We start from the raw sequence: 16,361 nt of genomic DNA, 5'->3' as shown, positions 1-16,361 counted from the left end.
AGGCACCAGAACTGAATGTTTAAAAACGGATGTAAAAAAATGGAAGTTTTTAAGAAGAGACTGGACAGGCGTTTGTCTGAAGCGGTATAGGGTGTCCTGCCTGAGCAGGGGGTTGGACTGGATGACCTCCAAGGTCCCTTCCAACTTTAATATGATTATTGTTGTTGTTATTGTTGTTGTTATATAAAACGTGGGCCAAAATGTTTAAAAGTCTCCTTTCCTCCCCCCCCCCACCCGCTTTGCGAGGACAAGCCGGCAGCCCCGCCCTCCCCGCGCTAGCCCCGCCCAGCCCCGCCCTCACCCCGCCCCCGGCGTGTGGCCCCGGCCGCCATGTTGTTTGGCTTGTGAGGAGGCGGAGGCTGGGCGGCAGCGAGAGAGCGGCCGCCGCCGCCGCCACGGCCGCCACGGAGGACTCCGAGGGGCTGCCGTCGTCGCCGGGACCGGAGGGCCGCCGCGCCATGGCCGGGAGCCGCCGACAACGCTGCCGGGTAAGCGGGCCGCGCCGGGCCTGAGGGCGGCGGGGGAGGGGAGGGGGGGGAGGCCGCGCGGGCCTGGGAGGGGAGGGGGCCGCACTGAGGGCGAGCCCGGGGCTGGGGTCGCTCCCCCCCCAGGAGGGAGAGGGATGCTGCGGGCAGGGGGAGCCCGAGGAGGGTGAGAAGGAGCCTCTTTGCCGGGGGGGGGGACTGTGCGGTGATCAATAATCATCATAGCAATAATAATAGTAGTAGCCGAATATTCTGACTTTGCAAAAAATCCCACCTTACGTGGAACCTTCACTGCAGGACCTTGACAACAAGTCAATAATAATAATAATACACACACACACTACTACTACCTTAATAGCTCTCTTGGTTAGGACTTGGAGTGGTTAAATTTTTAGTAGTCCCAGACTGAATTGAATTGAAGATTAAATCAATAATAATAATACACACACACACACACACACACACACACACACACACACACACACACACACACACACACACACAGATGTTACCTTAGCAGTTCTTAGGTGCTTGGTTAAGACTTGGAACTCTTTTTACCAATCCCAGACTGTGAATTGAATTGAAGTTTAAATCTTTAATAATAATAATAATAACAACAACCCATCACTTCTGGCCATTAATAGTTACTAGTCACCAGAGGGGATATTGATTCTCTCTCCTCCCCCCCCCCATTTTGGCCTTGAATGAGATGAGCCACCAAGAGGAAGAGGAGGAAGGGGATGGAGGTAGAAACGGATGCTGGGCACGGTCTGCAGCGGTGAAGGCTGAGGATGGGCCGAAAGGCCTGGTCTCCCTTCTGCGAGGGGGATCCCTCTCTCGTGGGGAGATGGGCTCCCAGTCTCATCATCCCTGACTAGGGGGCAGATTGGGGAGCAGGGCGGCTGTTCTGGAGGGGTCTGGGAAGAAGGGGGGAGTGAGGTGTCTTGGGAAGGGGGATTGCAGCCCCTGGGGAAGGTCCAGAAAAGAAAGTCATGGGGTGGGGAGTCCAGCACTTGTGATGTGGGGGCTGGAGTTGAGAAGCCTCTGGCAAGTCCTATCAGGACAGGTAGCTAAGCGCTGAAGAGAAACCCCTAAGAGTTGAAGGGGTCTCGTGCCCTGGCTGGAGCATGCAAGACTGCTCCTTTCCAGCCCAGACAAATGCACATTTGCTGAAAAGTCCAATTTTAACCAGGACCCCTGCTTTTGTGCTGCTGTCGAAATTGGTAAGTAAAGACGTGATGTAATTTTTGCCTCTCCTAGACTGGGTGCAGCCAGATTTTGATCTGCGATCCTTCATCTCTAGGGCAGGAAACTGAGTCTCCGTCCTCTTTGCTTCCTTTCTCCCACACCATGCATGGCAGCTTTCTGTTCTGTTCCCCCGAGCTGAGTCTTCTGGTTTTGTTTTTCTGGCTGGTCCTCACTCCTTCTTGTCCAGTATTACTGCCATTAAATTATCCTTGAGCTCAGCTGTGGTTATTCCAGAGTAACTCCCATCTTCCACTTCCGGGCTCCCGTTCATCATGCAGATTAGACTACCTTGAAAAGGGTGTGGGGAAAATTCATCCTATCTGTGCTGTGATTATAATTTAAGGGATTGAAGCAGGTTTATAAAGCACCTCTCTCCAAGTTGCATGTGGGTGGGTGTGGGGGAAAGCTGCCCTGGAGGAAAAGGAGCATGATGAAAGTCAGCTCCTAAAGTCTTAACTAACCATAAATGACAGTCACGAAGTATCCTGGCACGTTGGTTATTAAATAGTCCTTGACTTATGGCCACAACTGAGCTCAGAATTTTGTTCATGAGAAATGAGTTGAGTTTTGCCCCATTTTACGATTTTTCTTGCCACATTTGTTAAGTGAATGACTGCCATTGTTAAACCAGTATCATGGTTGTTAAGTGAATCCGGCTTCCCCCATTGACCTCGCTTGTCAGAAGGTCGCAAAAGGGGATCATGTGCCCCCCCGGGACGCTGCTACCGTCATAAATGTGAGTCAGTTTCCAAGCATCTGAATTTTGATCAGGTGACCCTGGGGAGGGATGCTGCAACGGTGAAAAATGGCCACAAGTCAACTTTGTTCGGTGCTGTTCGAACGGTCACTAAATGAACAGTTGTAAGTAAGTTGTAAGTCAAGGACTGCCTGTACTGTTTGTCAAATACAGATAGTCCTCAACTTATAACAGTCCTGTACTGCAGTCTTTTCTTGCCTCTCTGCCTAATTGTCTCTTATTTCTGTTCAAAAATAGTCCCTTTAAAAGGAATCCTTGCTTGGGGCCTGCAAAGCAGGATGAAGATTACAACTTAAGTCCAAATAAACAAGCCCGTCTGGAACTGGCCTTTCGGCTAATAACTGGGCCATTCTTGGAAATGCCATTTCTTTTAAGAAATGCGGTTTCCTTTCAGCTGACTGGAAGTACTTGCTGATGCTTAAATACTCAGTTCAGGTTCCACATCTTCTCCATTCTGCTTTACCGTCCAAGCTGCTGAACTATTGTGACTTGCTATTGTTTAGGTTGCGCCTCAGAAATCTGGATTGGGAAATTTGTAGGTTTGAAAACAGCTGTTAGATTTCAGAATTATCCCAGAAGAGGAAGTTATTGGGTGAGGACGGAGAGAGACCTCTTTAGTTTGTGGCAGTGGCTGGAAAAACGTGGCTAACAGTTGGAAAAACAGCAGGAGAAGGAACGACGTTTGGGGTTGGGGGTTTGAAGTCGCCACGGAGATCAAGGTATGGCTTCAGAGGACCACATGTTCCTTGGTTTATGAAAGGTTGGGTATAGCAAACTGCTGTGTCATTTCATGTGGCAGAAAGCAAAATATCTCCTGGTGCCATATTGAGTTGTGCATTGCAATTATATAACTGCAGAGGTGTTAAAGAGGGAGGCAGAAAGAGCTAAGATGAATGCAAAAGGGATACTTTTTGTTCAAGGGCAAAATTGCAGGTTGCTATTATGCTTATGGAACTGTGTAATCAGGTAAGAGGAAGTAAGGCTCTCCTTTGATTTTTTTTTTTTCAAATAAATTATACAGCTCGTTAAAGAGCTATTCCAGCTGGTTCTCATGTGATCTATCATGCTCATGTTGAAGTATTCAAAAAAAAAAAAAAACAATCTTACTAGGATTTTGGATTTTTGCAGGAACCTGCTTTACTCTGAACTAAACTGTTGGCACGTTTACTTTATGACTTCCTTAAAGTGATTTTCGGTTCACAGATAGTCATCTTTTTCAGTTCTCCTGTAGGAATTGTTCTTGGGAGAGCCTAAATCGGAAAATGGCCCTTCCCAGTAATATATATTTCACAAAAATGCTTTGCAGTTTACTGGTTACTATGGCAAGTTCTACTAGGAAGAATGTAGTTCTTTGGCATCCAGAGTCACCTTGTAGAGGAGATCAGTGGCATAAAAAAATAATGAATAAATAGTGGGTTTATAGAACACAACAAAAGCTGTGTTTTGTTAGTTTGTGGGTCATAGTGTGTTTTGTTAGTTTGTGGGTCATAGTTTTGTAGGAATCCAATTATTGTTTTAACATAGGAATGAACCATTACGTAAAGCTGTGTTTCTCAACCTTGATAAAGTTAAGATACGTGGACTTCAATTCCCAGAATTCCCTAGCCAAACATGGTTGACTGGGGAATGCTGGGAATCAAAGTTTACACTTCTAAATGTTGCTAAGGTCGAGAAACTCTAGTGTGAAGGGTAAAATATTGGACCAGGTGTGGGGAGGCCTATTCCATCCTTAGCCACAGAAGCTCACGGAGCAACTTGAGCCAGTCATCCTCTCAGCCCAGTCTATCTCCCCAGATTGTTGTTATGGGGACAAAAAATAAGAGAAGAGTCTACTGCTTATGTTGCCTTGAGCTCCTGAACAGAAAAGATATAAATCAATCAGGCCTATGATTAATGGAAGGCAATAAAGCATAATGGGAACTTAGCCATGTGTGGTTTTGAAGCCTATGTTGTGGGAGCCCAGACACAGTGCCATTTAGCTTTATTTTGCATATTTAGCCTGTCAGAGCTGTCATAGAAAAGCTTATTACTTAAAGTGATTGACAGAAGTAGGCTAATGAAACAGTTTTAAATTAAAATGATATTCAGGAATGCCAGCTTCAATAGAATATAAATATTTTAGAAACCCTTCTGGGTGTCAGGTGGGCTGCAGCGCTGCACTCTTTGAAGGGGGGACAATGCAAAGTCAGCCTCTCGGCCTCCTGGAGAAGAACAGGAAGTTCGGGTGACATTGTTGGGGAGGGCAAGGCCAGTTTTCCTTACCCTCCCTTTTTTGGGGGGAGAGTTAAGAATGGGAGTGGAAAGCCTCTGGGAGGCCTGGTTTTTCCACTACTCTCCTTAAAATATCCCGAACTCCTTAGTGCAGGTGTCGACTTAACAGCCATTTATTTAGTGGCCATTCAAAGTTACAATGGCAAGACGTAACCTCATGTGTGATCACCTTTTGCAACCTTAGCAGCGTCAATTTTGGACTCAGTTGTGGTCATCAGTCAAAGATCTTAGGGCTTGAAACATGCAGCTGAAAATTGGGCCAAATCGGGGTATCGGGGGGGGGGTCTGCTAGTTGCCCCTCCTAGCTATGCCCTCTTCCTTGGCATTCCTGACACAGGCATGAGAAACAAATGAAATAACCCTGGCATACTTCTGCTTAGGTCAACCTTGACTTCTTCCTGTCTGCAGAGATGCTGAGGTTTCTTCACAGCTTAGGTCACTCAGGCCTATTTCAGTTGAACAAGCTCCCTTTCAGGGTGTTTACACAAAGCAGAAAGTGTTACTTCAGAACTGTAAATAAGGATACCAGCGTTTCTTGGTGGAGAAAAGGACTCTCCGTTCTTTCCTGGCGTCTGGGCGTGCTTATCCTCCGAAGGGGGCTGTCCAGTGTTTGGGAATTCCTCTTCACTCCCTTCTGACCAGGTTTATGGGCATCCTGGGAGTGGCACAGCGCGAGCAGCATCGTGGCTTGTGCAGAATGGATCCTTCCGAGTTTTCCAGGGAAGACGTAGCAGACCCCGTCCCGTAGTTGCTTGCTGCTTTTCATTTGAATCCTCCTAACCGCTTGCTCCTGTCGTTGTATAATCATGGTTTGTAGATTTAACCCTCACGACAAACATGCAATTTAGTTTCCTTAATGCTAGTTTTCTACAGTACCAGAACTGGGGTATTTTGTAAAAGTGGAGAGTAATTTTCTCCCTTCGCTGGTAGGTTTGTGGTGACGGAGTTAATGGCTTCCAGGCCTGTTACTGTGAGGTGACAACAGAACGAGAGAGGCTGCTTATATCTAATTTCCAAGCTCTTTCTTTCCCTTTCCTCTCTGTCTTGTGTGAGCTGCGTTGTCCTTGGAAGGTTGCTTAAGTTTATCATCTCAGATGCAAACCCACAAACGGGCACTACAGATAGTCCTCGACTTAACGACCGCAATTGGGACAAGATCTTCCATTGTAAGCAAGGTGGCTGTTAAATAAGCTGCACTCGGTTTTACGACCATTTTTTGCCGCAGTTGCTAAGCGAATCATTGTAGATATGAATTGAATCATGAGGGCATTAGACAAATCCGGATTCTCCCATTGACTTTGTTGGTGGGAAGCCGACAGGGAAGGTCACACGCTGTGAGCAAATGGACACGCACACACACCACCTCCCCAGGAAGCTGCAACTGCTGTAAATACACACCAGTTGCCAAGCATCTGAATTTTTGATCATGTGACTGGAGAGGCTTGGACAGTTGTAATGTTGAAACCAGTCGTATAAATCATTTTTTCCAGTGCTGTTGTAACTTCAAATGGTCGCTAAACAAGTGGTTGTGAGGCGAGGACTACCTGTGCTAATGCGGTTGTTGAGATGGGTTTATTTTGTTTTGCTTTTGGGAAGGGGAAACGCAGTCAGTGTAAACACCACGGAATACATGGATGTGACATTGTTGCCAGAAGCACAGCACATATTCCAGGTTGCTTTGTGATTTGTGACATTATCACCTAGTTTAAAATGCTGTTCTAGATTCCTTTTTCTGAGCTGGGAATATCCACAGTAGGTGTTGGTGTGCACCTCTTTCCAGGTATGGTTCTATTCTCTTGCTGTTGAAGCTTTTCAAATCTTGATCGCTCAATGTGAACCTGGTTATGTGCTCATGAGCCTCCAAATAAGGCAGAATTTGAACTCTGAAGCTCCAAATCATCATCATTTATAATGAAAGTTACTTAATGTCTGTGGTTCCAGAGCTACTGGTTGTTCTTCCTTGGTTTAGACAACTCCAAGCTAGGCGGACCTGGGATGTAATTTGATGTGCAAGCCACCTTCTTACTTTTTTATGTCACATATTTTATATTTGCTACAACTGTGATGGTTCCCAGGAGGAGAGCTGGGCTGCAGTGTATATTTGTTTTCATTCTGTTCAGAATAGTGATTTGTTTAAAACGTGTCTTGTTTTGGTCCGGGAGACACACTGGTTAATTTAAAAATTGCCTATTAGGTTATATCTAAATATAATTATTAAGTGATGTTCATAAAAAATGATGTAGAATGTGAGGACAGCTCTCTGAGGAAATATAAACGAAACACTAGAGGGCAAAAAAGGACATTTTAGGCAGAGGAAATATTTATACGTGCTTCTACCTTAGTTCCACACACATACCGATATTGCTCATAAACCTGGTAGCGGTTCATTTAAGCTGTGATAAACTTGTCTTAACTGATTCATGCCTCATTCCAGTCTGGAGCATTCAGTAGTGTGTGTATATGTGTGTAAAACACCATCTTTTGCAAACCCCTTCTGGTAAGGTTGAGAAGTCCAAGAAATGCGTTGCTATTGGAAGGCAGCAATTGAAGCAATTTCAATTATTCCCTGTTTCCCAACACTTTGCTGAGGTTGAGAAGTGGTGAAAACCAACTTTCTTACCCCTCCTAGTGTCATTGCCAGTCCCTTTCCCTAAGGAGTGTGAATTTAAGAAGAGCTTTCTTTTTTCATTTTTTTTTTCTAAACGGGCATTTGCCATTCCAAAGTCCTTTCTCCAGTAATCTCTGAAAAACCCGATGCAAGATTTTGGGGTCGTTCACCCAAGACAGCTATGTCAGAAAAGAAGGGCCCTTCCTTCATTGTATGTGTTTCCTGGAGATAAAAGATCCTTTTGCTTATGAAATTACTACAAGCGTGTAAAGGAATAGGGCAATTAATAGCAATCAACTTGAACGTATTAATGGCAAATACGTCTGGATTCAATTTCCTCCACTGATAGGTTAAGTTGGCTGTGGGAAACACTTATAAGCCATTTGCTAAAGCTCACATGAATTAAAGATGCCAGGGGAATTTCCATATCGGGTTGATCGCTAATTAGTGAGCTGGAGGAAGGAAAATGTATGAGAAAGGCTTGGTTCTTAGGTGTTCAGCATCTCTCCTGAACAGGATTCACACTTCACGCCAAGTCATGCCTTGTACCAATAAAGGAGAATATTTGTAGCTGAGGGTTGAAATGAAGGGTCCTTGGTGGTTTCTGAGCTTGCAGACGTTTCATTACTAAAATAGGTAGCATCATCAGTGCTAGAAGGGAGTGGGGTTTGCTCTCAGTTTATATTTTAGGGCAGTGTTTCTCAACCTTGACAATTTTAAGGCATGTGGACTTCAACTCCCAGAATTCCACAGCCAGCATTGCTGGCTGTGGAATTCTGGGAGTTGAAGTCCACATGCCTTAAAATTGTCAAGGTTGAGAAACATTGTTTTAGGGGCTTGTCCTGGGGTGGTCTTAGAAGTTCTTTGCTCGGGCTGTTTACTGTTGGCTTCTTTGGCAGTTTCTTGATTGGGTCTTTAATTACTTGATTGTTGGCCTGATGTTAATCTTAGAGTTAATCTATGCTGATTTGGGTGCCGATTGCTAGTGGAGAGATGCTTGGATCTTTTTGTTCGCTTTTGGGCTGGGTGATTGTCCCTTTAGCATAGTCTATAGATATTGTGTATGCCTATATGTCTATTGATGGCTGATTTGTCAGAGTGCCAGGCTTCTAGAAATTCCCTGGTGTTTTTGGACTTGGCTTTTGGTAGGGAGTTCTATCCATAATTGATTTCCAGGATCTGCTGATACAGGTGGCTATGGATAAGTCAACTAGTTAGTATATTTCTTTATAAGCAGGAAGCTTGCTAGTTTGTTTTTTAAAAGCTGCTGCTCTTAGATAACACTAATTATATTAAGTGCAATATATTAGACTATAACTAAACTGCTTCTGATGCCCTGCGGGCTTATGGCATCCTTTTGAACTGTGTTTATTTGCCAAATGCATAAAATTTAACTTGAATTGTTTGGAATAGAGGTGATGACCACTATCAGACAAAAGATAATAGTTTTGGACTTTGCAATAGCAGTGGAATAAAGTCTACTACATGTAATTTTCTACTTAAAGAGCACACATAGGGAAAATTCAGATATTCTATTTCTGCCTTTACTCTTCATATTCCCGGTAACAAGAACTTGCTGTGAGCAGGAATATTAAATTGTGGCTGGCTATTTAGTATGAGCAAATTATGTTCTTTTGTCTATATGCAGTGAAGCTTTCAACTTTATTAGACAAGCTTTCACAGTAAGATAATGCACTTTTCAAATCGAAAAGAATTTTGCTTCTGCCGCTCTTCATATTTAATTTTTTGCTAAGTAAACATTTTTTTTTATTTCTCACAACCTGCATTCTTGCAGGATTTGGTTTGTGCATTCTACCTGAAATACAGATTGCTTTGCCCAATAGTGCAGAGTAATTCAGCTTTTGCTTCAACTTGGAATTTTTTCTGTTTCACATTTGAATGCCCTGTAATCTTCTAGGACAGTGGTTCTCAACCTGTGGGTCGGGACCCCATTTGGGGTCGAATGACCATTTCACGGGGGTCACCAAACCATGCTGTCTGCCATTTTTTTCCCTTTTCCCTAGCTGTCCTACTCCCTCTTATTGGTGGCCACACCCACTTGGGGGTCACCACAACATGGGGAACTGTATTATGGGGTCACGGCATTAGAAAGGTTGAAGATCACTGTTCTAGGATGCCTCAGGTTGCTTGCCAGCTGCTTGTTTTATAATTTAAGAACTCTTGATACCAATAGTCTTCGACTTAAAACGATTCGTTTAGTGGCCATTCAAAGTTACCATGGCATTGCCGCATCCCCAGGGTCACGTGATTTACATTTGGATGCTTGACAGCTGACTCCTATTTATGAAGGTTGGGGTGTCCCGGGATCACGTCTTCTTCCCCTTATGCAACTTTCTCACAAGTAAAGTCGATGGGGAAGCCAGATTCTCTTAATAACAGTGTGCCAACTTAACTGCAGTGATTCACTTAAGAACTGTGGCATGAAAGGACGTAAAATGGGGCAAAATTCATTTAACAACTGTCTCACGTAGCAATGGGAATATTGAGCTGAATCGTAAATCTTGCAGCTGATGAGAAATTCAACAGATGTCTGTCCTTTTCATATTGACCCTGCAGATTGACCCCCAGGGCAAGATTGAGTCCCCTTAATCAAGAAATACATTTAAAACACCATTTCTTGTTCAGAATCTCTGGCTGAACTCAGGAAAAGAAACCCTTACTCTCAATAAAACGAAGACATGCCTTCTGCTCATTTTCTTAATTAATTTCTGAGCTGATATAATTTTCAAGCTGTCCTTCCACATTTTTCTGAAATGACTGCTGACTCTGGTTTGAATAATTCCCGTGGATTGAGTCAATGGCACGCACACAGACACACACAGAATATAGGCACATGGACTTATGTCATGATTTTGGACAGTTTCCTCCATTTTTGCTGAACGCTCTTATCTTTTCTTGACATCTCAATATTGCATTTTCTGATGGTTATTTCTTGCTTGCGTTCGGAATGTGTTTTAGGCCTGAACCCATCTACGTTCATATAGTGCTCAAGATCCAGTCTTATTTTTTTCTTCTCGGTGAGAATGTTTTATTTTATTTTATTTTCTGTAAGGCTTGATGTGTTCTGGTGAGATGGTCTTCTGTGTTGTGAATCACCTGGACTAGTTCTGAGCGTGACGATATCTAAATAGGGATATATATTCAGAAGAAAAATCTCCGCTGAGTTTTAGGCTCACAAGTCAGGTTAGCAAGTTGAAAAGACATCCCGAAGCGACTGTCTGAATTTGGATCACGTGACCACAGGGTAACAAGTGTGAAAAATGCTGAGCCACTTTATGTAGTGATGTTGTAACTTGAAACGGTCACCAAATGAACTGTGGTAAGTTGGGGGCTACCTGTAAATTTGTTTATAAGACAGGCTAGGATTTGGAAAAGGAAAGGAAGATTCTGAAAACTATCGCTTTAGCCTGGGCTTAAGACTTTACAGGATTATAAATGCATTTGCACACCAGTTTAGGCTAGCCCAGGGGTAGGCAACCTCGGCTCTTTTATGACTCATGGACTTCAACTCCCAGAATTCCTGACTCAGGAATTCTGGGAGTTGACGTCCATGAGTCATAAAAGAGCCGAGGTTGCCTACCCCTGGGCTAGCCCCTCTCCTTTTTATGATCCCTGGCTTTAGGTTCCTCAAGAACAAAGTTGAATGTATGTGCCGGATGTTTATTAATAGGCAAAAATTTATCAGAACCAGAGCAGGAGGGCACATGTTTTAACTTGTGTTATCACATGCTTCTGTTTGCTTGAGATATAGCCTAAGAGGTTCAGGCCGACTTGCTCTGCTACCCTGGGGTTTGTTTACTCAGAAGTAAGCCAGCATGCAGGGTGGCTTTTTGCCAGATCAGCCGGCACAGAGCGGTACGTTCAGAAGGGAAGCTGGAATCCTTGTTGTATCTGTAAGCAGATGGTATCTGCAAAGCTGGTTTCCCACGTGGAAGGGAGGCTAGGCAGAGAAGAAACGCCATCAAAAGGAGCAGATCTGAAAGGTAATTTGGCTATCAAGCCTGTCATTTCATTAGCAGACTTTAGAACTGACATTTCCATTTAGGCCTCTAAATAAAGACTTCCACAATTCTTATTATATTCACTTGTAATAATCATGTGCAATCATCTGTCATTTAAACGTGCAAAGAGTCGGGCAGCCTAGTCAAGGCAATTCCTTCGTTTCCTGTCCATTTGGAGCTTTATCTGTTTTATTTTCATTTTTTGCTTATCCTCATTTGTCAGAGAAGAGGGAGAGATGTAGGTGAGGGTTGACTGTAAAAGCAAGAAAATGTATTGGCAGGCTACCAGGAAAGATTTGAAGGAGTCAGAATGTAAGCACTGCCTCCTGACCTTGACTGTCTTCTAGATCATGTCTAGTCTCTCTTCCTTTTTTTTAGCAAAATCTCAGGTTTTTAGGATTTTTAGTTTTATCGGATGCTTTAGTTGTTATGGATTGGTTTCCAAATTCTGAGATCACTAGTGTTTATGTCTAAATAGATTTCCGGAGCTCTACATGGCGTGTTTAGCCAGCAGGTTTTAAATTATATTTCACTGTTCATTTGAAAAAGAAGGAAACGGCACAAAACACGTACATTAAAGCTAAACCTAGGTATTTACACCCATTAGTCGAAAGCGAGCTCACATTACAAGAAAAAGGAAAGGGAAATTAATCGGATAAAATAGTATCTGCAAATGTCTGAAGTGTTCCTTTCAATGAGTAGAAAATAAGAAGTGTGATCTTGAGACCTTTGTATAAATGACAGAATGAACATCCCTCCAGCTACGTTTTATCAATCCTGTTATGTACACACACCATGACAGCGTGTAATAGCCATTACTATTATCTACCTGTTAATTTAAGAGTACACATTGGCTCAAACCAGAGACTTCCACCATAAGGTTGACATGTGAAATGATTCCACCCCAAAGGAATTCCTTACGGTACTTCCCTGGACATTTTTAAGCACCCCTGGAACCCATACTTCTCTCTCAAAATGTTCATTAGCATACAGTATACATTTTGATTCGATCAGTAGCAGTAGAGGAGGACTACCTGTATGACACATAGATAACCAACAGTTTTCCATTGATATTCTTTTATATCAGGGGTCTTCAAACTTGGCCCTTTGATGACTTGTGGACTTCAACTCCCAGAATTCCTCAGCCAGGCACACGTGCCTGCCTGAGGAATTCTGGGAGTTGAAGTCCACAAGTCATCAAAGGGCCAAGTTTGAAGACCCCTGCTTTACTTGTTGGGTCAGAGAAGAAGAAAGCCGTAAGGTTCACACCAGGGAAATACTAGTGCTGATGTGTGCACTAAGCTAACATTGGGAAGTTTCCCAACTTCCATTTCTTGCCCTTAGCTCATTTGTACCCACTCGGCAAACAGCAAGAACAATTTGATCAAGAAACTAGATCTCAGGGCATTGTCCGACCCAGAGATCTTAGTTTGTTGGGGAGCAACAAACCAGGAGACCCAAGTTGGATTTAGATACCAGCCCTGAGCTTTTGAGTAAATTGGGATCCCCTAGTATGGTTGCTAAGCAAGGCAGTTGTTAAGTGAGTTCTGTCCCATTTTACGAAGGTTTTTGCCATGGTCATTAAGCAAATCACTATGGTTAAGTGAATCATGCAGTCATTAAGTGAATCTGGCTTCCCCCGTTAACTGCTTGTCAGAAGATCCCAAGGATGATTGCAAATGAGAATCCCAGGATGCCATCGTAAATACATGCCAAGAACCTGAGGTTTGATGCCTTGACTTGTGGGGATGCTGCAATGGTCATAAGTATGAGAACTGGTCATAAGTCTCTTTTTTTCAGTGCCATTGTAACTTTGAACTGCCATTAAGTAAGTCGAGAACTACATATATTGACCAGTACCAAGATTAGGAGATTAAGTCAGAAGTAGCCCTTTAATTCTACAGCTTAAATGTTGGTTTAGGATGAAGCTTATTCACAAGCAAGGAGTTGATGAAGTTTAATTACAGGGTAATATTTTGTCCTTTCAGCTATTTTTGCTGTGACATACCCGACAATCTGAAGAGCATCTGAAATTTTATCAAAGGAGTTTATTATTAATAGGTAAGTTTATATAGATCCTTAATGCCCAGCAATGTTTTCCTTTTCCAGAATTGCATTTTTTTTAAAAAAATCCTGCTAATTATTTTGCATCCCTTTGTTGCCAGTTGCTTATTTTGTTTAACTTTCTGTGTATTTATTTATTTTTAATTGTTAAATTCTGCCTGTAGACTATAGTGGAAGTGTGATGAAAGGGCACAATAAAAATAAATAAATAGTGTCCTTAACCTTTCAAATATTTGTGCTGAATTGTTCAATGGTATTTAGTACTAGCACTTAGACTTATGTACCGCTTCACAGTGCTTTACAGCCTTCTCTAAGCGGTTTACAGAGTCAGCCTCTTGCCCCCATCATTTGGGTCCTCCTTTTACTGACCTCAGAAGGTTGGAAGGCTGAGTCAACCTTGAGCTGGTCAGGATCAAACTCCTGGTTGTGGGCAGAGTCAGCCTGCAATACTGCATTCTAACCACTGCATCACCAGGGCTCATATAGCAGTAGAATGTGAATATTGCCATCGTATTTTCTTTGCGGCTATATGTGGGTTTTCTGAACTATTTCAAAAGGGTATCTCTCTCTCCTCCTTTTCTTCCAGCACTTATTTATCCACAAATTGTGCATTTTTTATATGATTAGGAAAGCAGCAATCTGGACCAGTGATTAATTCTTCCCCTTTTGCTCCTTAACCAAACCAGTTTTGTGTGGAACCTTGATTTCATTAAGTCCCTAATTAGGGAAGATCCATAGACTATGCATATAAATCTCTCTCTCCTTCCATCCTGTCTCTTACTCAGCAGCTGACCTGAATTTCTCCCTGGCCTTGAATTTTTTATCCCATCTTTATTATTTTTATTCTCCTTCCTCCTCCTGTTTTCCCTACAAGAACCACCCTGTGAGGTGAGTTGGGCTGAGAGAGAGAGGGATTGGCCCAAAATCACCAGCCGGCTTTCGTGCCTAAGGCAGGACTAGAACTCACTGTCTCCTGGAGATTGGCCCAAAATTATCCTGCTGGCTTTTGTGCCTAAGCACTAAGCCAAAATCCAACAAGCTACACTTTACCATCTTCAGGAAACCAGATCAGAAACTTCAAAAAAAGGAATGTTATTGGAACTCATCCTTTCACTGAACACTTCCTAAGTCTGAAATATAAAACTAATGACCCACCTGTAAAACGACTGTCTTTGGGTTGACTTTGCTTTCTGATGTCATATTAAACAACAGTATTCGTGATTCCCAGTTGTGACTTTGCTGACTTGTCGATTCAGATCTCTACACCCATGTTAGAAGTGTGGTATCAGCAACATTAAAATTAAATGGAACATTACAGTAGTTGGACTTAATTAATAAATGTATTGTCCAGAATGCAAGGAGCTGTTTTAGGTGTGCCCAGGAAATGAAATGCATTTTGTTTTTACTTTTAGCCTTTGAACAGCAGACTCCTATACTGTGTGGCATTTGACCACCAAAAAGATTTAAAATGGAATTCCTTCATAGCAGAGGAGACAGTTGACAAACAAGTCAGATCTGTGGTTGAATAAATTATCATCACGCTTTAAAGGCATTATGCAAATCATTTTCTCAGAACAGGTCCAGTGAGTCAGATTCAAATTTGAACTGTGGGTTTTTAAAATTTTGATTTTTTTTTTAACTTAAGATTATATGTTAATTTTAAGGATGTCTTGCTCCTTTTGTTATACATAGCCACTTTGGCAAGAGTCTGGAGTTGAAATGTAGTCTATAAATATTTTAAACAAAACATAATGCAGTTGGTAATGTCTGCCTCTAAATTTTATCACTAGAATTCTACATATGTCTTTTTTGATCTCTCTAGTATTTCTAGAGAGTATTTCTAGATATTCTAGTATTTCTGATATTGTAATATTTATTGGCAAATAATAAATGTATTGCTCTCAATATCCACCCTATAATTTTGTCTTCCAGATCTTTCCACGATATATAGCGCTGCAGAACTTGAAAGCAAGGGTGAGGACCTTGCCTTGCACCTCAGCTCTGTCATGGTACGTGCACAAGTCCTCTAGGACTGAGTAAAAGGAAAGAGGGCAGAAGCCCAGGAATGCTAAGTGTGGCAACCTTTAGTTCTTTACAGCAATCTTTCAAAGTTTGATTGTGCTAAACCAGTGTTTCTCACCTTTGGCAACTTGAAGCTGGGTGGATTTTAACTCTCAAAATTCTGGGGAATTCTGGGAGTTGAAGCCCACCCACCCACCTTCAAGTTGCTAAGGTTGAAAAACCCTGTGCTAAACAATTTTAACTCCTTCAGGAGATCATTTTGATACTAGCAAAAATCAATTAGCTTCACTCTGTCCTGTTGAGATCATATAGAAATTTAGGTTCTAACGAAAGAAGTGAGTTGGGGATTTAAATTGGTCATTGCTATCCCTGGAAGCCTCATCCAGATGAAGCTGCTTCATCTCTCTTTTTGTTTTACCTGGACGGACAAAAAAAACTATTGCATGTGCCTCTGAATCCTCGTTTCCAATTCACAGAGGGGAAAAAAAAGGTGTTCAGTACAACGAGAGATGCTTCCAGAATTTCTGGTAGAAAAATAAACCGCATCGTTAGTGCAGCTAAAGCCCTGGACTTGACTGGCTTCACACAGCACACTAAGTTGTAGTGTAATCATTGCTTGTTGAGGAAACCACCACTAGCTGGGCTTGATATCTCTTGCTAAGGCTTAGTGTAGAAGGTTTAGAGCAGGGATGTCCAATCTGGGTAACTTTTAAGACCTATGGACTTCAGCTCCAGAATTGGGTCTGGTTTCGTGCGCTGCCTGCATCCCATGGATGGGGCTTTGCTTGTTTGCACAGACCGGTTTCTTGCATGCCATGGACTGTTGGCGATCCACAGATTGGGGACCCCTGGACTAGAAGACCCCCAAAGTCCTTTCCAACTGT

The 16,361-nt window shown here is 42.7% G+C and overlaps 1 protein-coding gene across 13 annotated transcripts in view; it reads left to right on the top strand.

The window, feature by feature from the left end:
• Positions 1–307: 307 nt before the first annotated feature.
• Positions 308–16,361, top strand: part of MTMR3 (myotubularin related protein 3) — a 42,065-nt gene continuing 26,011 nt past the window's right edge. For 6 of the 13 annotated variants that reach the window (XM_039332449.1, XM_039332447.1, XM_039332442.1 and 3 more), the window contains exons 1-3: positions 309–488; positions 13,380–13,452; positions 15,388–15,464. In XM_039332449.1, coding sequence (XP_039188383.1) covers positions 15,462–15,464 — 3 coding nt within the window. In that variant the 5' untranslated portion in view covers positions 309–488; positions 13,380–13,452; positions 15,388–15,461. Of the gene's footprint in view, positions 489–2,991; positions 3,457–11,095; positions 11,374–13,379; positions 13,453–15,387; positions 15,465–16,361 lie in introns of those variants that run through there. The other 7 variants (XM_039332444.1, XM_039332440.1, XM_039332445.1 and 4 more) reach the window with 4 other exon arrangements.

The sequence above is a fragment of the Crotalus tigris genome, unplaced genomic scaffold (assembly GCF_016545835.1).
Source record: "Crotalus tigris isolate CLP2741 ecotype Arizona unplaced genomic scaffold, ASM1654583v1 scf7180000024461.5605484, whole genome shotgun sequence".
Classification (NCBI taxonomy): Eukaryota; Metazoa; Chordata; class Lepidosauria; order Squamata; family Viperidae; genus Crotalus; species Crotalus tigris.
The sequence above is the reverse complement of the archived record's forward strand: the minus strand, read 5'-3'. Positions and strand labels throughout refer to the sequence as shown.